This window comes from Phalaenopsis equestris, unplaced genomic scaffold (assembly GCF_001263595.1).
Source record: "Phalaenopsis equestris unplaced genomic scaffold, ASM126359v1 Scaffold000002, whole genome shotgun sequence".
Lineage (NCBI taxonomy): Eukaryota > Viridiplantae > Streptophyta > Magnoliopsida > Asparagales > Orchidaceae > Phalaenopsis > Phalaenopsis equestris.
This window is the reverse complement of record NW_018164444.1, coordinates 29,159,591-29,183,119: the sequence shown is the minus strand read 5'-3', so window position 1 is coordinate 29,183,119 and position 23,529 is coordinate 29,159,591. Positions and strand designations below refer to the sequence as shown.

The 23,529-nt window shown below is 35.4% G+C and overlaps 2 protein-coding genes across 3 annotated transcripts in view; one reads left to right on the top strand and one right to left on the bottom strand.

The window, feature by feature from the left end:
• Positions 1-467: 467 nt before the first annotated feature.
• On the top strand, positions 468-20,037 carry LOC110022841 (protein yippee-like; the record flags this gene model as incomplete). The annotated part of the gene is given in 4 exon segments (XM_020721965.1): positions 468-511; positions 14,172-14,280; positions 14,362-14,417; positions 19,741-20,037. Coding segments are annotated over 4 exon segments (294 nt in total), but the record flags the coding sequence as incomplete, so codon positions are not given.
• A 2,667-nt stretch (positions 20,038-22,704) lies between these two features.
• The window catches only part of LOC110027497 (arginyl-tRNA--protein transferase 2-like), a 29,971-nt gene continuing 29,146 nt past the window's right edge, over positions 22,705-23,529 (bottom strand). The window contains exon 6 of one of the 2 annotated variants that reach the window (XM_020728969.1): positions 22,705-23,112. In XM_020728969.1, the coding sequence (XP_020584628.1) occupies positions 22,999-23,112 (114 nt within the window). In that variant the 3' untranslated portion in view covers positions 22,705-22,998. Of the gene's footprint in view, positions 23,125-23,529 lie in introns of both variants that reach the window. The other variant, XM_020728959.1, reaches the window with a different exon arrangement.

Sequence of the window (23,529 nt, the reverse complement as noted above, 5' to 3'; positions counted from 1 at the left end):
AGGTGTGATTTCTTTGTCATATGAGGCAGTACTTGTAATCCCAGAATTGAACTTTTTGCTTTTGAAATACAATATGTATTCTACTACAAGCCTAATTCTCTTACCCTGATTTTAGGCAATCTGGCTTTCTAATTATCTTTCTTGTGAATTTGTTATTTGAAACAATAAAAAAATATTTGGGACTGAAGTCCATAGACTATGAATATTGCACAACTAAATTTACAAAGGTATAGCACACTATGTTTGCTTTTAACTGCCTTAACATAAAGGTTTTAGTTGCTACGAAATAGAAGCATCATCTCATGTATTCAATGATTAGTAATCACATTAATCTCATACCAGACTCCATAATCATTTCATTTCTTTTACCAGAAGTAACGAGGCCAATTAATTTAAGAAAAGTCACCTTTGATAATGTGGCTGCAATGGGTAAATTTAATGACCAACTTATTCTGTGCTTTGTGCAGTCTTTTCATTGCAGGCATGGGAAGGCTTATCTATTCAGCAAGGTGTAAGTACCCATTTTTATTTTTATTTTATTTTTCTGGTTCCATTTCAAGGACAACAGCTGACTTGAAAACTTACTCTTAATATATTTCTTTTCTTTCACAAGGAATAAAATTAAACGGTATCTAATTTATAACAGCTCACTTTTATGTATCTTGTTTCTATGTATTCACATGACTCATTTAATTTCATAAAGAAGAGCATTGACTGGATTGACCAAGCTATTAAGATGACATATTGTGAGTATGCAGCAATTCACAAGAAATTTGTGAAAAGAGAAAAGTATTGAGTTTTTTTGTAGAACTTTGTAATGACTTCAATTAAGTTTGAGTCGAAATCTAAATTAGAGAAAATCTCCATTCTATATGAGGTTTTCTTACTTGTACGAGTTGAATTAGGAATAAAAATGATGTTTAATAATTTGATCTCCAAAACATTTTCCATGATGACCATTGAATTCTAAAGTAATAAATTTGTTGCTACAAATTCTTCTCCCATTGAAAGGACAAAAGCCTCATTCTAAAGACAATCTCTAGTGCAACCATTGTAAGAAGAAAGGGCTCATAAAAAACAGATGTTGAAAACTTGTAAAAGTCCCAATGTTGTGATGAAAACAATCAAGGAAAAAAAATATATCTAAAAAGCCATATAGGTCATACTCTCTTGCACAAAATTGTATAACTTTCAACTTTCATATTCTTAGTGCCATAAAAAATCCTTCTCAAACTTGGAATTTAAACTCAGATGCCACTAATCATATGACAAACCTTGCCAATATCTTTCACAATTACAAATTCTACCTTAATAATTGGAAAATAAAAGTTACAGTTCTCTAATAGTTGTTGTAACAAATCACAATTTATTCACTTTTACCCTCAATAATATATTACATATTTTTACTTTACAATTAACTTTTTGTCAATCCATAAAATTATCTATACACCACTGGGGTAGACTCGTTTAAAAGGATGAAAATGCGGACTAGCTCGTTAAGTGTAGCTTAACACAAGCTCATCGAATCAGACCCAATACGAACTGTCTCTGAAGATTTGCATATCGTCCTCCCTCGAAGAATGAATGAGTGAGAGTTTTACATTGAGATTCCAGGTTAAATTTTAGAAGACGGATTAGATCCCATAGATTTTGTCCTCATTTTGTGAGTTCCTTTTTTTATAGAGGTTGAAGTTTCTCATAGCTGCAAGCTCATATGGCTAATTACCCCTCCCAATAATGGGAGAACACTTTAGATTTAGACTAATTATTAGGTGCTAAATATTTAGATTCAACTTATAGTAGCAATAAATTTAAATTTTATGTTATAAAATTTATCATTATGAGCTTAGAGTAGATGGTAGGGGGAATGATGATGTGCTTGATCAAAATTTTATGGTTTCGTCATCTTATCATAGTCCATAGTCCACTAAGTCCAAGAAAGTAGTCGACCCAATTAAACAAAAAGATTTTTATCAGTAGCTATGAGTTGTTTCATCAAAGGAAACTGCAGACTTAGGGTGAATATTTATCTAAAAGGATAAATTTAAGTCGAATCTGGCTAACTTTGATCTTTATGCCATATCGGGTATATCTTATGATTTACAACTCAAAGTGCAACAAAATTATAGGGAACATATGAGTGCAGTTGTGACTATAATATAGTAGAGCCTACTGGTCAAACTACTCAACCAAAGGGCTTTGGTTGTAACCTCTTTATTTGTGGTATTTGCTAACCAAACAACGTAGATAAAAGAGTCAAACCTCTTTCTTAGTTGCATGAAATTATTTTGAGCTCGAATGCATTATCATACTTGACATGATATTTGGTATTTGTGAGCTTAGGTTAATCATAAAATTATCATTTTTGATAAATTTATGTGGAGAGTGGATGAGATTTGATAATTTGCTTTAAATGATAAATTTCATCAAGTACTTTTTAGATTTTGATGATTTGAAATTATGATTTTTATGAATAAACCCTATGGTTAATATTTATTTTCAATGCAACCATCCTTAGGGTTATATATATTTAAAATACTCATGTTTATGATTTGATTTAAATTTATTGTGAGCTTGCATAAAAATATATCTTGTCAATTATTATTGTTCTCAAGAGTCTCAAATTGGCTAAGTACGGGTTCAATCTCATCAACTTTAGTCCATAAAAGGAGGAAGAGGCTTAGTCTCGCCAACTTTTATTCAAATTAAGAGGAGGGTCAGCTTGATTAAAATGAGTTTTATGATCTTGTCCTATAAGTTACACAGGCAACTCAAGAGTTTGCTTCATATAAAGACTTTGGATTTGATTTTCAAAAGTGATATTTTCATGAAGTTTAGGAATAGTTGTACACTTCTCGAGACAAATTTAATTTTATTTTGAGTTCGCACAACATTTTTAGACCAGTTATTAAGGCATTCAGTGCATTCATTGGAGCACATACAAATGAATTTCTTGGTGTGCATGCAATTTGATTCACTTGTGCGGAGTAGGGCTGTAAAAGAGTCGAGCTTGAGCGAGCTCAAGGTCGACTCGTGTTTGGCTCGTGTTTGAAATGGCTCGTGAACAGTGTGTTCGTGTTCGGCTCCAATAATATTTTTCTATTCGTGCTTGACTCGTGTTCAGCTTGAAATTGGAGAAAAAGATGACTCGGAAGAGGAAGAGAGCCCTAAGCTCTCGGAAGATGACTCAGAAGAGGAAGAGGAAGACAAACACAAACAACAAACCCTAAGCTCTCGCTGTCGAAAGCCTTTCTCCATTTTGAGAGTAGGAGGAGATGACTCAGAAGAGAAAGAGAGCCGAAACAGAATTTTCGAGAGCAGACGAACACAAACGACGAACCCTAAGCTCTCGCCTCTGAAAGTCTTTAGCGATTTTTAAAGGAGAAGTAGATGGCTTGGAAAAGGAAGAGAGTCGAAACAGATGTCTCAAGGGTGGAGGCTGGACGGGATTAGGGATTTAAGGTTTCTTTAGTAATAGAGTTATATATATATTATATTATAATATTTATATAACTTATATAATATAAGTAATACTAATATATTATTATTAATAATTTATTATATATTACAATTTATACGGTTTATTTTTTAAAAATATAATAATGTGTTTTAAAATTTGACTGATTATAGAATCTCCAATTTTTATGAATATTTATTATGTATATATATTTATTTTATTATTTATTTTCGAGCCGAACCCGAACACGAGTGAACAAACTTTTGTTCGTTACATTTCGAGCTTAAATATTTATTCGTGTTCGGCTCGTTCGTTAACGTTAGACTTAACGAACGAGCTGAACACGAGCCACTTAACAAGTTGTTTGCGAACGGCAAGCCAATTTGACAGCCCTAGTGTGGAGTACTTGCTCGAATCTTAAGGTACTAACACATTCTTCAATGTGTTTATATGAATTAAAAATAGCCTCGAGAAATACATTTATAATCAAGATACTAGCACAAGTATTTTAATCATTGGAATGCATATAAGAATTCAATTAAATAATTTTGTCTTCTATCTTTTTGTTGGTTTGTGTCCGCATGTAGGTTTGTGTTTTAGATCCGGTGTTGATCAAGGCATGCTCGCTAATGAGCTTTTAAGTTTCTACAAGTTTGTTTATTCAATTGTGCCCTGCTTGTACGCGGCTGTAATGTTCATCTTTGTCAAATTTTATGAGTTTAGGTTTTTACTCATGATTAAGGCATGTAGGATCTTATTCATGCTTGTTAGCAAGCTAGAAAGTTTTTTCGTAAATTTCATTCAAGTTTTGTTTATGTTCATAGTCGAATTGTTGAGTCCTCCGTTTTTCCCTAGATACATTTTCAATTCTTGTTCACCTTCATTTGTAATGTATTTTGAGTGTTTAAATCCATTAAATTTTGCATTTTTAGGTTCTTTCAGATCTCATTTAAATTCTTTTTAGGTCCCCTGTTATTCAAAAAAGTTCGGCGAATTTTTGACAACCTGTCGGCATCATCATCGTTCAGGAGGCTGCATTGGGAGTGATAGATGTTTTCAACATGTTCTAAAAAAAGGGCATGTTGGTGCTTGGCATCACCCGAAAGAAGTGGGGTTTCACCCCACTATTCTTAAAAAAACATTTGTAGAGCTTTGTGGATCTGCATAAAAAGAATAACACATATTGCCCTCTCGCCGTATGGACACTATGATCATGGGTCTTTAATCCACCACACTTAAAAACAACATGCATTGGTCTTCAAGCACCTTCATAAGAACATTTACACAAAAGATTTCTCCATTGTGTAAAATTGATATCAACATGTATTTATACTTTGTATTAGGGTAACATCTACCTTTTACATTATACCTTATGCACAATGAGGCTATGCTGGCAATAGGGCAATGAATTTGACATGAATTATGAGGCTCACAAAATGAGGGGGGGGGATGGCTCTCTCTCTACCTGTCTTTCTAGAGAGAGAATGTTAAGGTGAGGAGGTTGCTGGTGGTGTAAAGTAGGCAAGTCTAACAAATAGAGGGCTATTGCTTGTGTAGAGAGGAAGATTGTGGTGGAGTGGTTGAGCTTTAATGGGCTGAGTTTGGGCTCTGCTATGGGGGATGAGAGGAGTGATTTTCTCTATTTAGATAAAAGAAGGAAGATGGGTAGATTGAGTAGGAGACAGGTGGATTTGGGGAGCTTGCGGTCAAGTAGGTTGGAGTGGTTTGGAGTGGCGCTCAAACAGGGGAGAGAAGGGATGCCAAATAAGGGTTTCAAACAGGGGAGAGAAGGGATGCCAAATAAGGGAGACAAGGGTGCAAATTGCTGGATGGTAAGGGCTTAAGTTGGGAGTAGCAAGCCTCTGTGAGGGAGTGGTTCTTGCATTGGTTTTGACATTGGTCGCAATTGAAACCGGTGCCAGGGTTAGGGAATTGTAATAACTGTTAAAAAAAGAAAAATTGAACTAATAAGGTAACCTTCTCTACAGATATACTTAGGAGACAAGCATCCACTAGAATCACGTGAAAACTGAAAGTCAGAGAGTGAGGAAAGAAGAGAGAAGCAAGAGTAGAAAACTTGAGTGAAGGAGGAAATGAATCATAGTCGTGTGCATGTCTAGGAATTGGAGTTGAGGTATTAGTCGTGGGTGCATGCATCGTGTGTAAAGGAATATAATGCTATGAGTCTTAATGCACAAAGAGGTAGGAGGAGAAGAGGAAGAAAGCATTCTCACGTGCTTCTCATTACAGGAATTCTACTCTCTTGTAGGAAGTTGATGCCGAGGGTTTTGTGCACGAAGGAGAAGAGCGTTGTTTGTAGGAGGAAGAATGTTAGTGGCAACACGTGCAATCGACGTTATTGTCATAGCCCCGAGGTTTGCTTATGAGAGACAAACCAAGGGAGAAGGATTGAGTTGGCCGAACAAAGCCTAAGAGGGTGTTTGGTTGCATGAAGGATTTAGCTTTAGTAGGATTTAGCAAATACAGATTTATTAAATCCAACAGCTTGGTGGATTTATGAAAACCATATTTAATATGAATTGCAAATAAAATTCGCACCTTAGATCCAAAATTTCATAAATCAATGAAACTTGTGTTTTTTTGTGTTTGGCTGGATTTAATAAATCTAGGCCGTAAATCCTATTAACAAGTAGCTACCAATCACCCTTTAAGGAAGACTGCTTGCGTGCAGCGTATGTGGAGTAGAGAAGAGGAATTGAAGGCTTGCATGAAAGGAAATCTATGCGAGAGGAAGACTGAACCGAGCCCAATGAACTAAATGTAAGGGTTTATGTTATATTTATACAAGTTATTTTTTTTATTTAATTAAGTTTTATAAAGCTATATGGAATTATATGAATAGATATCAATGATAAAATTTATTTCAAATTGAACTATTGGGTGAGACTAGGATCAACAATAGTGCTTTAGAAAAAGGGTAAGTTTAAAATAAAATTTTAATTTTGGATTTTACAAGTCTTGTTTTATGAATTAATGTCAGAAATTGAAAATTTTGATTAGAGGAGATCTATATATTGAAAGAAGAGACCCAGGAATGAGCAAACAAGAAAATTTATTTGATATGATGTAAATCATAAAGTTTATAAAATATTTATGAAAATTTTAAATAAAAATTATCAATTTATGAGATAATGTACCTTTAGATTTTAGATATAAAGCATGATATAATAAATTAAATATGAAGAAATTTAGAGTATTAATATAATATTATGATTTACATTTATATGCATTAAATAGAGAAGAAAATTTAAGTTTCAAGGTGATGGGAATCATTAATCAAGTGAGTTATTATTATTTTATTCATGTTAAATTAACTTCTTTATACTTTTAAAATACTTTATTTATTATATATATTAAAAATACTCTAATAACTGAATGAAAATAAGTGAAAATGATCCAATTCTTTTATGGTTTTAAAATTTGTATCTTTTGCATTGTATTAAATGAATAATTAAATAGATTTAATTATTGAAAGAAATATATATAATTTAAATAAAAGATAAATTATTAAGTCTCTTAGGTGTCATATCCTATGGTACTAACAGAGAATGTTATTGTACTCGTGTATGCTAGTAAAAAAATATAAAATAAATATATAAATAATTATACTTTTATGGCAGACATTATAAAAAATTTTAACGATGCTCCTGAGATGACTTCTAAAAATAAAAGGAAGTGAAAATGGAAAACTATTATATAAAAATAAATATATAATTGATAAGATAAATAAATGCTATTTTTTAAAGATGAAAAAGAAAGTTTATTTTTTTTTATCAATATATTTCATTTAACATTCATGTTATGTATTTGCATAAAGATTTAATACATAATAAAATATTAATTATTAACTTAATTTTAGAACTTAACATGTCGTTTAACAGTCATTTTTAGAAAAAGTTTGCTAGGTTGATATGTCTGCTAGAAGAAGATTGATTTACAGGAGGACACACACTATTAGTGATAGGTAGCAGTTTCTTAGTTTTTTTTGTCACTTTTTTGTACTATTTGTATTACTGTATTACTGTATTTTTTTATGTGTTTTGTTAGAGGTTATTTTATGTGTGATTCATTTCTATATGAATGTTATTATGGACTAATGTTAATGATTAGAAATGTCTTTCATCATCTGATCATCTGTTTCCATTTCACTTAATTTTAAGTTCTCGAGTCATGTCATGACAGAAGTGATATCAGAGCTAATTAGGTTTGAATTCTGATAAAAAAAGTCAGTTTGATGATTAAACAGAACTATAAATAGTATAGATTGACTTATTTAACTGAGTCTAATTAGATTGTTTTGCATTTATTTCAGAATTATGGATAATCATGAGAAAGAAGCCAAAGATGATAATGTGAAAACTAATATGCCCCAAAGTATTATATTCAGTGCTGATGCATTTTTTTAAATAATGACTCAATGACAAAACTAATTAAGAAGTTTAAGTCTCGAGCCGATAGTAGTGGGGGAGTATAGATGGATAAGCACTTAAAACTATTTTAGGATATGAAACTGCCACTATTTTAAGTGTTTAAAGGGTCAGTCGAAGCTGAAAAATGGTTGATGAGAATAGAGGTGATTATAGAGTATAACGTGTCCACCAGAGAGGAGAGTTACCCTTGTTAATTTTGTCTTTGAGGGAGAAGCTAAGAGATGTTGGCAAAGACAGTTATAGGAGTAGCTTTTGTCAACCTAACCACTTTGCGTAGTGGGGGGAGTTTGTGAGCACATTTAGAGATTGGTTCTTATCATTTTCAGCAAAGAGATAGATGCATGATAAATTTATTAAGTTTTTACAGGGAAATTATTCGATTGTGCAGTATAAAACTAAATTTACTATGCTTGTGAGGTATACATCACAACTCCATCTAAATGTAGAGAAGTGTCATAGGTTTTTATCTAGATTGAAAGACATGATTAGACGATCATTGATTTCTCTTGGGATTAATTACAATTCTGTGTTGGTGGAGAGAGCTAGAAGGGTTGAGCTGGACTTACAAACAACTTAGAACAGTAGGGATTTTCAAAATAGGAAGAGTTGAGAGGGATCTTGATTTTTACAAAGTTCTCATAACAAACATTCATTGTAATCAAGGAGTTTAAATGCTAAGAGATTTAGATATATTAGTTTTGGCAGCCATGGTGATGTTAAAAAGTGTGACAAGCGCGGAATGTTTCACAAGGGTGAGTGTTTATTTTGGATATAACACTTTTTTTTGTCATCTACCTAGACATAGTTAGGTATTGCTCCATCTTGTGATAGAAGGCTCCTGCGGAGATCAAGGCCAGTTTGCACTTTATCAGAGTTTTGGCAGATAGAAAATAGCTGAGTCCACAAGATCAATGCCAAGTCCCAGTTAACTGAGTCCACAAAATTTTCAAACTAAGATATATGCATTATCTCAGTAGGAAGCTTAGGAGTCACCTGAGGTTATCATAGGTATATTTTGCTTTAGTAACTCTTAGTTGAATAAATATTTAATTATATCATAACACATTTCATTCTTAAGATCATACACTTAAGCACATATTAAAGAATTCGCTTTAATTGTTCAATATAATTGAACTTATAATAAACATTATACCTCTTCATGATGGACTAATAAGAATATTGTTTTATATGAGGGCATCTCATTCATTTATTATTGAAGAGCTGATTAGAAGTAATGCCAATAGTGTTATCTGTTAAAATGCATAATGGGAGTCATATGGAGGTTAATCGATTATGTGAAGTAAAATTGAATATGTGAGAGGGATTTTGATGCACAACTGATTGCATATGTCACTAGTTGAATTTGATACAATTTTGGATATGGATTGACTATTTGAAAACATTATAACTATAGACTTCAATAAGAAGATTATTAAAATTAATGTACCTGGAGGGTCAGAAATCAAATTTTGTGGTAATAGAGGGTTGACTTCTATGATAATTACATATTTGAATGTCTTTAAAATATTGAATAGTGGAGATCAAAATTTTCTTACTCATGTGAATGATATTACTAAGTGAAGTCATTGAATGATATTCTTGTGGAGTATCCAAAATATTTTCTTGATGATTTATTAGGACTACCATCAGTGAAAGAGAGATTTTACCATTGAGTTATTGTCAAATTTTGAGCCTTATTCCGCCGTGCCCTAGGAATGTCTACAACAAAAATTCTTACTAACATCCAACCATTAAGCATTTAGTACTGGGAATGGTGTGTATAGCTCTATATTCTGCCCTCTTAGTTTTTGCCAAGTGACAGACTTTGCACTGCTTGACATATCTTTCTACATCCGTCGCCAGCCTAGGCTAGGAAAAATGTTCCTCATGAGTGTTAGGGTCTTTTCTCTGCCAAAATGGCATACTAATCCCCCATTATGACTTTCCTGTAAGATGGGCCCTCTCATTGAACATCTAGGATCACACAACCTATTCTAATGGAACATGTAGCCATCAAATATGTGGTATTGTCCTATAGGCCTATCTTGACACCTATCCCAAATCTCCTTGAAGTCCTTATATGCCTCATACAATTTCCTCACCACCTCGAATCCCACAACTCTAGCATGTATGGAGGTGATAAATAAGTGGCAACAACTCAAGGCATCTGTTACTCGATTATGACTCCCTGTTTTATTTTTGAGCACCAATTGAAATGAAGCTAAGAAATTAGTTTTCTTTGACTGTTTATGAACCTCAAAGCGTCGTGATCTGTGAATAAGGTAATCAGTAGTCAACACGCAGTGACTCCAATGGCTAAGAGCTTTAGGATGCCAAAGTTGAAATAGCATAGACTCCTTATCATACATCAAATACTTCCTCCTAGAGTCGCTCAACTTTCCACTATAGAATGCTATGAGATGCTCTCACAGGCTCAAAAATACTCCAATCTCCACATTAGAAGCATCATATTCTACCTCGAACACCTGATTGAAATCTAGTAGTGTTAATACTAAGGCCCGAGTCACCTTCTTCTTTAGGATATCAAAGCTGAACTAGTGGTACTAATACTAAGGTCTGAGTCACCTTCTTTAGGATGTCAAAGCTGAACTAAGCAGCATCTGTCCACTAAAACTTCTCTACTTTCAAGAGCTCTATAAAGGGAGTTGTAATGGTGTTGAAGCTCTTGATGAATCCCTTATAAAAGCATACCAGCACCAAAAACTTCCTTACCTCTATAAAACAATGTGGGGGGTCTCCAAGCCTTTATCTTAATAGGGTCCAACTAAATGCTTGCACTGGATACAATATAGCCCAAAAATATACATTCCCATCATGAAGTGACACTTCTTCAAGAGGGCATATAGTTTCTCCAACCAAAGAACCTTGAAGTCCGTCCTTGAAATATTACAATTTGCATTAAAAAAAACAAAAGCTATATCAGGTCCATCCTCATATGCTGCAAATGCTCCTCCGCAAATTTGTTGTTGACTAGAACATTATCAAAGTACACAACTACGAATTTTTCAATGTAAGCTTTGAGCACCCAATTCATCAACCTTAGAAAATGCTACATGCATTAGGAAGTCCAAAGAGCACGATTGTCCACTCATACAACACAACTATGGTCTTGAAGGAAGACTTCCATTCATCCCCTGGCTTCATGTTGACCTGGTGATATCCACCGCACAAGTCAATCTTGGAAAATATGATAATTTCATGCAACTTATCTGACAAATCATTCAAGCGAGGTATATGAATTATGTACTTGCTAGTGATCTTATTAATAACTCATCTATCAATACACATCCTCCACGAACCATCCTTCTTAGGCATCAGTGTTACCTAACATGCATAGACCTAATCCATGGATCGGTTTTACCTAGCATGCATACTTACAAAGATCAACCACCACGTAACATGGATAGCTAATCTACCAAAATATCACTGATCCACACGTATCTCATTCCCCTTATTTCAATCACGTCAAAGAATAGGGTTGAGAATAGCCATTTCTCGCTCCTTTACTATAAAAGTAGAGACCATATTTTCACAATACCCTCTATTAATGATAAGGTTGCATGCATTCCTTCTCACAATACACCTGGTGTGAAAGATGTTATATCTCAACCAAGAGTGATCCCTCATTGGTTTAGTGTGCAGAGCCCTCCTCACAACTAACATTTCACCTTCATCTCCATGGAACTGATACTCCTCACCCAACTCTTCTTCTATCTTCTCCTCACTCACTTCCTTCACTGCATCCTGCTCGGTGAAGGAAACAACTCTTCTAGTAGGGCAACCGGATACAACATGTACATATCCATAACACATAAAGCACTTCTTGACTTGAACCATGTTAAGTATGCTACTCTTCTCAAACTTCATTCCACTTTGATCAACTTCATCATCCTTCTGACTAGCTGACATCTCTCCTAAGTGTGCTCCTGTTGATACCTCCAATTGTGGGTGGTTGTCCATATGGAGGTGATTGTCTGCTCTGTCTTTGCTGTCCTCCACCTTTAGTGCCAAGGTCTGAACAACACCCAATGACCAATAAGGTTATAACTGGACAATGTTGTTGATGGTTGGTTTTGGGCCCCCAAGTATATGACTATAGTTCACTTCTGACTCTATCAGGTTATATTTCAGCATGAGATGCTCAAACTCTATTGTGAATTCCTCCATTAACAATTCTCTTTATTGTAGGTGGAGCTTCAAGAACATGTTCTGGTGGTAGTTGGAGGTAAGTATTTCCTCTACATCTTTTTCTTCATCTTCTCCCATGTGGTTATCTTGCTCCCACCTTCTCTCTATATCACCCTCTTCAGATTCTCTCACTACAAAGAGGTACCCTTCTTCAGTTTTATGGCAGCAAGTTTCACTTTCCTATTAGCTGACACCTCCTATATTCAATAATTCTCTGAACGGACTGTAGCCACTCAATGAAGTTATCTAGATTCATTCTTCCCTCGAAATCTGGTAAGCCTACCTTTACTCTCATTTCTTCGTGTCATCTAAAAGTTGTTTCATCCCTCGGCCTCCTCTGATATTGGAGCCCTCGGTCTCCTCTGATATTGGAGCCCAAACCGTTGTGGCTTGTCTCCTTCTCCATTGGAATCATTCTTATGGAAGGGATTTAGATTATATACCTTATGGAAGGGATTTAGATTATACCCTCCTCTCCTCTTTGAGCATCACTATCACGATCAATGGTGATATCACCTCACATCCTCAAATTCAACAAGTTTTGTAAAAGTCGGCGGATTTTTACTGTATCCCTTCCTTGGTTAGGTCCCTATTAGTGTCCATTACCCGTTTTCTTGGTGTCATAGTTAGGATTTAGGTTAGGGATAGAAAAATCAGCAATAAGGAAGGGTGGAGTTTGGGTTAGTTATAGGTGAATTTTGGTAATCCTAAGATGGAGCTACAGTTAGGCCAGTTTTAATGTTAAATGATATCATAATCAGCTTGAAAATAAGGTGAGGAGAAATACAATATAATCACTAGTAATTTTATAGAAGCCAGAAATAGAAATACAACAAACTGAAAACAAATATCAATGGGAAATACTAGGGAATAGAGTGTAGGTATTATCGGTTAGAGTTTAGACCTCTGGGGTGGTGGCAAGGAGTTGGCTAACAATCTGGAAGGGGAGAGCAACAAAACAACTATTGTTCTTGGGTGGCGACAGTAGGTTGGACGTAGAGAACAAGAAGTTTCTATTTTCTGGGCGGCAACAGTAAGCAAACAATGAAAGGGATGTGGGACCTATGTGGGAAAGGATGGGGAAAGGTATGGAAGAATAAACACCACATAGAGATCAATATACAACCAGAGCACCACTTGGAACCTTAGGATACAACCTGTAGAGGGAGAAAGAGATGTCGACTGTTGTCCCAAATCAAATCACAAAAAAAAACTAAATTCTAAACACCAGCAAAAGCAAATATCTATTCCTAGATAATTAGGAGTGGACACCGTCTTAAAAAGAGGCGGCACTCCCAAGACTAAAGGCTTGGTCGACCCTCAATAACCTTACTAGACCGAACTAGTCTAGGTAAAGTAGACGCCCCGTGATAATGATATAAATGATCTTGAAGGTCTACTTTTAAAAAATAACTAGAATTAGCATTTAGGCTTTTAAAATTTCCCCTATATACTAAGTAAAAAAAAAGGTCCCCTAAATACATCATATAACCAAAAAAAAAAGGCAACAACAAATCTCATCTTTAATGACATATTTTAATTGGATGGGCCTGATATTTTCACTATATACTAAGTAAAAAAAAAAGTCCCCTATATACATCAAATAACCAAAAAAAAATGGCAGCAACCAATCTCATCTTTAATGACATATTTTGATTGGATGGGCTCTGGTCTTTGGCGACGCATGTGTTTTGATTGGATGGGCTCTAGTCTTTGGCGACGCACATATTTTGATCGACGGTCTCCATCAGATTAACGTAGCATTTGGTTGTTATTAATTTTTGTATTCTTACTTTTTTTATGACTATCAGCTTACTGTTACTTTATGAAAAAGTTCAAAGAGACTTGAGATATTTAACACGAGGCCTCATTTTTTGCTGCTTTAAAGAAATTGATGGCTTCCAGGAGTTGTGCACATTACCATTAAACAATATATTTATATTAGGCCTTTTGTCAGTTCCAACTGAAACAAATTTAGAACTTTCACTGCCCGTTAGATTTTTTCACTGATTTGCTGTTATAATTTTGTGTTCCTGTTTGATCATGAATAATAGGGTCAACATCATGGCTGGACAGAAGGAGGATCGAATGATGATGACAGGAATGCACACCGTTTCTGACATTTTCTGCGTTGGTTGTGGATCCAATGTGGGGTGGAAATATGTAAGGATTGGATCTGCCTGTTTCTAGCAATTCCTACATCTCGCTATTTGCAGCTTTTCTTGACCTGATGACTATCTTCAGGTGGCCGCATATGAGAAGGGCCAAAAGTACAAGGAAGGAAAATTTATTCTCGAAAGGTAATATCTAAGTTTCTTCGTTCATTGAATAAGCCGTAATTGGTTATATTGCATGTAGGAAGAGATTTTCACTACTAGTTGGAGATTATTTGGGATCAATTTTGTTTTTGGTTTTTTTACATATTTTTATTTTTGTTTTTAAAAATAAATTAACATGTTTTTTTGAAAACACTCAAAATAATTTTTAAATATTTTGAGTGTTTTTAAAAATAATTATACTTCAATCAAATAATCAAACATGTTTTTAGGCAATTGTGGCAAGGAAAATCTGAGTTCTGAACACGGCTTAGTCGAGGAGAGCATAATTTTATGTGAAAAACTCCTAAAAGGGGAAAAGAATTATAGGGCCTGATCTAGTTACAAAGATGCATTATTTGTAGATATCCATTAAAAAGTTATCCACCTCTATGTAGTTAGGGGGTCTGGTAGAAATTCTCTCAGGTAGTCAGAATGAGGTCCTCTTGTGAGTTGATTGAGTTGGGCTTTAGTGCAGGATAATAAGTTTTAATTTCTTTTAAAAATTGGGTTTTGTTGTTCCTATGATTGTTTTGGTATTATTTGTTGGTTATTATAAAACTTTGGGCCTGTTGAAAGTAGACATTCATATGAGATTCAAAGAGTTTGGCTGATCTGGCTTGCATTTCGTTTCTCATCATAGTTGTGGGTGTCAGTTTCTTAGTTTTAGTTTTAATGTGTATTTAATTTTTTTTTTTTTTATTTCTTCCGATGTACATTGAAGTAGTTATGTGCTAAGAAATACTAAATCTACAGAACTTTTCAGGTTTATAATACTTAATGGATGTGGAGCTTGCTGGAGTAATTTTTAACATCCATTGATTTCTATCCATGGAATTTTGCGTTAACTGTTGATCTTGTAAAGGCTGTTGTTTCTCAAGCTTGTAAATCTCAGAACTCCACCCTGTCGGACAAGCATTTTGATAATGTCATAAATTCATTGAGTGGGTATGTGCTGTTTTAAGCGCAGACAATGAAGCCACATGGGATGCAATTGATGAAGCTACATGGGATTTTGTGGGTGATGAAGCTACATTTAGTAGTGCAAGCAGCATGACTGGTTGAGGAGTGAGCATCAAAGTTATATGTAGAGGTAAGGGTGTCAAAAATTGACTCGATACATTAGCCCGATCCGGACCTGACTCAAAATCCAAGTTCGAGTTGACCCAAATAAATTTTGGGTCGGTTTCGGGTTGTGAATCCAAACCCATTTAATTATTTTGTTTGGGCTGACCACCAAGCAGAAATCGACTCGAAATTAATCCGCCAACTCAAAATTGTCTCAAAATTGATCCGCCAACTTGAAATTTACCCTAGATATACTCAAAATTGATTCAAATTCGACCAAATAATTATTAGGTCTTATGTTAAATGGGTTATAGAGGTCGCGTTCAGGTTAGCGGATTGAAGACAGGTTGTGTTTGGGTTGGACTTTTTGACCCATTGAATATTTGAGTCCCAGTTTCGTATTAGGTCAATTTCGGGCAAAGTCAAGCCCGTCCTGCAAACCCAATTTAACACCCCTAGAGGTTCAATGACGTGGTAGCATAATTATATGTGGTAGTGTGTTAACCCAACTACTCAAGGAGCAGACATTGAAGTTGCACAGTGATGCATGCGATGCATTTGCTTGAGGGGCAGATGCAAGTTGTGAGGGCAAGAAAGCCTCAAAGGCAACACTCAGAAATTTGTACTCATAAAAAACTGTTCTAACCTTAGCAAACATGTATAAATAAGACGAGGTTAATAGATAGATTAGGTAAGTAGAAGAATAAGCAATAAATAGAGGGGTGATGGGAAAGGAAGGAACTTGAAATTACGATAGAAGTGGAAGGTGGTAGATAAGGTAGGAAATTAAAATAGGCAAGAGGGTTCCACGATTATTGTAGCAGCTACAGTACTGCATCCCAATTTTAGCTCTCACGTCAATCTGTCAGAGTTGAGGGAGCTGCGACCTTATTCATCGAAGTTTTTAAGGCAGAAAAATTTTGGTGGGGGTGGCTTGGGTAGGGGCGGATCTTAGGAAATCAGATGATAGGACTATGGTTGAGCTAGCTCTGATACCAAAAAATGTCGGAGAAAGCTCAAACCACCGTGAAAAACACAATTATTATTACTGAATTCAAAATTGTACAAACAAGACTCTTGTGAACAGGAAATAAACGACAACAAATATACAAACGGTACGTACAAGGCAACACTGCGAAAATATAAGATAGAAAGCAACACGAAATACATAAACGAACATCTAGGAAACGGGGACAAGGGTGGTAGTCGGAAAAGGGTTAGCGACTGCTAGAGGGTGCAATGACAGCTGCAGAAAGCACCAAACAACAACAAGGAAGGTGTCTGCGGGGCTGGCGGCAACAAGATAGCGGCTTGAAGATGTTAAACAATAGCAGGGAAGGTGTCGGCAGGGTTGAGGGTTGCAAAACTACTGCTTGAATGAGGAGGGAGGGCCTACAGGGCAGCAAGAAGAAGACCAGAGAGCGTTGTGCGGCTGCTGGAAGAGTTTGGAGGGGTTGCGGAAGGATAAATGTCTCGTCAGGGTTGAGCTACAGCCGGAGCATCACCCAAAATCCTAGAGATGGTCACCACCTCGGACAAGTTACAGCTGGAACGCCTTCTCGTCGTAGGGTACAACGTCCTCGTGTGGGGGGGTAGAACGCCTCAAAGGCAGCACTCAGAAATCTGCACTCATAAAAGACCACTCTAACCTTAGCAAACATATATTAATATGTAGATTAGGTAAGTAGAAGAATAAGCAATAATTAAAGGAGGGGTTATGGGAAAGGAAGGAATTTGAAATTGGGATAGAAGTGGAAGGTGGTAGATAATGTAGGAAATCAAAATAGGCAAGATGGTCCCACGGTTATTGTAGCAGCTACAATATTGCATCCCAATTTTAGCTCCTGCGTCAATCTATTGGGGTTTGGGGAGCTGCGACCTTATTCATCGACGCTTTTAGGACAAATTTTAGTGGGGGTGGCTTGGATAGGGGCGGATGCTAAGAAACCCGATGATATGATTAGGGTTAAACTAGCTCTGATACCACATGATACCGGAGGAAGCCTAAACTACCATAAAAAACACAATTATTATTACTGAATTCAAAAGGGTACAAACGAGATTCTTGTGAATTTAAATAAACGACAACAATCATACTAACAAAAATAACAAGACGATACTGCAAAAATATAAGATAGAAAGCAACACAAAATACATAAACAACCATATAGAAAACAGGGATAAGGGTTGTGGTTGGAAAAGGGCTAGCGACTATTGGAGGGTGCAATGATAGCGTCAAAAAGCGCCAAACATCAACGAGGAAGGTGTCTGCGGAGCTGGTGACAACAAGACAGCGGCTTGGAGACATCAAACCGTAGCAGGGAAGGTATCGACGGAACTCAGGGTAGCAGGACTACTGCTGGAATGAGGAGGGAGGGCCTAGAGGGCATCAGGATGAATTCTAGAGGGCATTGTGCGACTACTTGAAGAGAAGCCAAAGAGGCTGCGGAAGGATAAATGTCTCGTTGTGGTCGAGCTACAGTCGGAGCACCACCTAGACCTTTGAAGACGACCACCATCTCGGACGAGTTACAGTCAGAGCACTTTCTCGTCGTCGGGTACAACCTCCGGAGAGGAAGAACGCCTTGAATGTAACACTCATCAAAAACCGCCCTAACCTTAGCAAACAACATGTATAAATAAGAAGGGGCTAGTAGATAGATTAAGTAGAATAATAGACAATAAATAAATGAGGGGTGATGGGAAAAGAAGAAATTTGAAATTGGGATAGAAGTGGAAGGTGGTAGATAAGGTAGGGAATCAAAATGGGAGGGACCTGTGGTTACTGTAGCAACTACAGATGCATCCACGGTACTATGGCAGCTACACTTCCGCGTCCCAATTTTAGCTCCTACGTGGTCGCTAGTGAGAGTGGCACATTCTGCCACAGATTTCATCCCATAATTAAGTTTTCCTCACATACTTGTTACTCAATCACCACACACTGAGCACGAGAAGTGCAAGGAGAAGATTTCAAATGTAAGGTCTCAAAAGTTTTACTGTGGGAACCCACCTGTATATGCAGGTCTCACTCGGAATGTGTCAAAAGAGTATGACTATCTATTCTACCAGAATGTAATGTGGAATGACAACATCGGCATGATGGACCTACCAAGAGGCTTAATGTCGTACCATGAGGATTCAGGAGCTTCGATGAATGACGTCGAAGCTTCCCAAACCCCAAGAGAATGACACTGGAGTTTTCCTCCAAAAGCTTAACTAGCTTGGCCCGAACCGGTTCAGTTGAGAGAGAGGGCTGAACCGGCCCCCATCCCTCTTCTTTTCTATAGGCGGGAATTTTCTTATTTTCATTTTCCGTCCATCCCTCTTCTATTTATGTGTTTTATGCCTTATGGTTTAATTTATGTTATTTTTTTTATTTCAGTTTGTGGACAGCCACTGGAATCATGTTTTCCCTTCAAGGGCTGTATTTGATGGTTAGGGTGTTGTTCTGGCTGTATCCCTTTCCTCGGTGGTGATTTTATCTTCCTTCCTTTGCTCGCATTCTCCCTCTCGTTTTGGCCCCTGCTCCCTGCATCCCTTCCAGCCAGCCCGTACTACTCTCTATTCCTGCCTATCCTACAACTATTGTTCCTTTTTTTGCCCGCTTAACTGGCCCATCCGCTCCTTTGCTGCTGTGCTTTCGGTGACTCTCTCCCTGCTGCCAGCCTTATTTACCCCCTTCACACCCCACCTGTATCGTGCCTTTTTTTGCCCGCTTAACTGGCCCATCCGCTCCTGCTTTCGGTGACTCTCTCCCTGCCCCCGTATTTCCTCTCCAGACCTGTACTGCCAGCCTTATTTACCCCCTTCACACTCCACCTGTATCGTAATTCCTTCCTGCCCTTCAACCTACCCCCTTCCTGCTACAACCACACCACCAATCAAAGCATCCCACCAACAGCCTACCAGCCAACTCATCTGTGGGCCAGCGCCACCCTCCCTGTTTCCGTCGTCCTAAGTTTCATTTTATGTTGTGTTGTTATTTTCCGTTTGTGACATATTGTAACCCTAATTCAATATTAATAAAAGTTTGCTCTGCGTTTTCCGTTGAATTTCCTAGTAGTTCCGGTATCACTCTTGTTTGGTCACTGGTTCAGTTGATTCAAATCAAATAACATGCATTGATCAATTTCTTTAGAGCTGCTTTGAGATTTTTATTTTATTAAATTGATGATGATGCTGAAGCTTAAGAAGGCATTTGCTTTTCATTATTTTTCATCATATGAATCCTGAACAGGTTTAAGGTGTCTGGTCCTGATGGAAGCCATTATTGGGCCAACCATGAATCTCATGTTGGTGGAAGTGATGCAGAGGACGTGTGATTTATGCGTCGCGAATCGGTCGAGTGCAATTGTATATTCTTTCCTTTATGTGTGACCATTCAATTTGGATTCTGGAATTTGGGGATTTGTTTCTTATGTATAAGCCTGAAAGCTTAAGAATGCCAAACTCGTCTGTTTTATAATTCGCTCTTTCCCAGCTGGTTACAAGCTTTCTTGCACTGCCTCAATCAATTGTTTCTATTTTCTACATTCTGACATGCGTTTGTAAGCCTTCTTAGAGATTGCATAGGTGTCTTTCGTAGTTCTATAACATGTGTCTATGGCTGCTAACTAGCCGATTTCGAGCCAGACTCAAATGAATTGAGTTCAGATTGAAATCCCTTTATGGCTCGTTATGTTCTATTTCAAGCCAGCTTGGCTCAAAATTGTATCGAGTTTGTTCCAACTCGAAATCAAAATGAGCTGGCTCAATTTTTAGTCATTTGGATCTGTTCTAGCTCGTAATCGGTTCAATTCAGCTCGAAATCAAAACATTATGGCTCAAATTGAGCTATTTGGATCCATTCTAGCTTGAAATTAACTTGTGCCTTGTTATATTTGATTTATTTAGCATTATATATAATTTTTCTAAATAAAAAAATACTTTGAACCGATATTAAGCTAGTTCGAGCTGATCGTCGGTGTATGGCTCGAATTCGGCTCAAAAAGATAAATTCAATCCAAAGTTTTGGCTCATTGCTCGACTCGTATTTGAATCAATTTTTGAGCAATTAACGATCTTTAAGCAAAATTCAGAGCCCTTTCAAGCTTGATAATAATAATAATAATAACTTATTATAATGATTAGTTCATTTAGTTATATTAAATCAATATTGTATTGTTAATTTGGCATTTTATATGAGAGAGATATAGATAATAAATTTATTAAAAAATAAAGTTTTATTCAAGTTCATGTTAATAAGCATATTTAAAGTATAGTTGTTAAATGAATAATATCAAATGATTAAATTGATTTTATTATATGCTTCACTACAAGGGAACATTGCATCCATAACCCTTCTCTTCTCATAAATTGCAAATATTGAAAGCTGAAATTTAAAAATTGCTTAAAAACTCTTATTAGTAAAAGATTTGCAGGGCATAGTGTATGAATTTGAGAGATCAACAATACATTTATAAACTCCCAAGGATTCAACCACACCCTTAATAAGCACAAATATATAAAAAGCTTTGCTCATTTCTTTGTCATGCTTGATTTTAAAGATGGTAAGACCCCATTCTTTATGATGAAATATTCCATGGATAGTAGCTTTACTACAAGGGACTTTTTTTTTAATTTAATTTAATGAAAATTATGTTTAATTTAAAGACTACGATCGTTTCGTAGATATTTCTATTAAAGATTGATTCATATATCTTTCAATGATTGCCCAAGGAGATGTAAGATGATAATCATCTTCCCTAATTTCTAATGATTAATTCATTAACAATTTTAGTACAAATGTTTTTTTCTAACTTAATAATTTATTCAAGGGATTTTTGTTTTAAGGTTTTTGTTTCGCTTGTTGGATTTTAGTATGAGGAACATTCTTTGATTTTTGGTTTTAGATCTACAGAGATCAACAACAACAACAAAGCCTTGATTAGTTCTATTTTTTCTCAAGAACAATGATGTTAAACTCCACGACCAAGTCTAGTATACCTCTAGTCTCCAGACATAATATTTTCTCACCTTAGAAGGATAAATTCTACAACACTATAATCTATATGTAATAAAAATTTAGATTTTAAAAGAGCCTCTTTGAAATTTAGTAATTGATTTTACCATTCCAAACATTTCTTTCTTAATAGCTTTTTACTTCAATGTCTTTAATAGGGGCTTGAATCTGAATGGCCACAGGAAGCGGAAAAATTATTACATACGGACACCGCATGCAGAGATGCATGCGGTGTCCGATCTACACCGTAGATCACGGTGATCTACGGTGAGAATGTATTTCGGTGGGCCTCATTTTAATTTTTTTTTATTTTCTTTAAAAAAATTAAAACTGAAATACATCCTCACCGTATATCACCGTGATATACGATGTAGATGAGACACCGCATGCATTTATGCATACGGTGTCCGTATGCAATAATTTTTCCAGGAAGCCACCTCAAGTCAAGACTTGAATGCCACTTTTAGCAAAAGATGTTTAAATGCAACATGAAATTAAAGCATCAAATTGTTCAATGATTTTCACCTGCAGAATAATGATTTTCAAAACACTTTTTCTTTCTAAATAAATTTCAACAATTCTTTCACCATTAAGCATAAAAAAATGAACACAACAAAGCCTTGGGTCTTTTGGGATCATTTTTATTTTTATTTTTATTTTTTTTATATTTTCATTTAAAATAAAATATGTTTGATATATTTGATTAAACTATGATTGAATTTGAAAATATTCAAAATATTTAAAATTATTATAAGTGTGGTAAAAAACATATTAATTTCTTTAAAAAATAAAATTTTAAAATATGTAAGAAAATATATCAAATAAATATCTATTTTAAAATAAAAATTAAGAAAATCAAAATTGATCCCAATCAATCCCATAAGTAGAAAAAAAATATTACATCCGGAGTCCGGAGGCAGCTACATCCGGACAAACATTCATGATAAAGCAAACGAGCAGATAAAAAAAATTCGTTGTACCGTGCTCGTTGTCTGGACGTAGCTTTGCATCCATACTCCGAACGCAATATTTTTTTCATTAAAATAGCTTCTTATACTTAGAGAGATTAGAAACACGGATTGCAAAGGTTTTAACTAATCTAATAAATAGTCTTATACTTAGAGAGATTAGAAACACGGATTGCAACTAATTTAATAAATAAAAAATTCATAAATATGTAATTCCAGACTCATTTTTTTCCAAACAAAAAATTAACTTAGAAACAAAAATACAAAGAGAATTAAATGTCTCTTTAACTTTCAATATATGCAAAAAACATATTTGCATATCCCATCCATCAAACAGCTATTCACTGGTGCAGAGAGTGATTATATGTTATATCCCAGGTTTATTTGAAAATTTTGAGGGTCTAAATGCTAATTCCAAATATAACTAATTATGATGTACAGTAATAAGCATAATAGTCAAGAGCAGTTCATATTAAAAGGAGAATATGCATGTAAATTGCAGGCGTACCTTTGATGATTGATTGATCTATCCAAGGGAGTAAATTAAACGTCCGGAGAGATCATTGCCCACAACTCCCACGAACCTTTCCAGTTGCAGCTCCAACTCTTTGATGAATCTCTTGTCAATGGCTCCATAAACCTGTCGAAAATTCTACATGCAAAATAAGATAAAATGAATTATTTGAGCATTGAGTTCTATGAAAAGAATTGAAGGTTTGGGCTCCTAACAAAAGCCAATTTAACTTGTGTGATGTTTTTGTTGTTGATGAAACAGTTATTGTCTAATTTATTTGTTTATTTTTGTGTGAGATGTTATTTTTAATTTTATTAGTTCGCGTAAATAAAATGGAGATTTATCTCTTATTATTAGGGGCGGATCCAGGTTATGTCCAATGTAGGGCAATTGTCCCGCATGAAATTTGCAATTTTTAGATATAAATAATAAAATTTTTAATATATTTTTTAAGGTAGTTTAGAGAATTTAGTAATTTTGCTCCATCTCTTTTTTTTTTTTTTTTTTTCACAATTTTTAAAATTTGTTTTTTTTTTTTAAAAT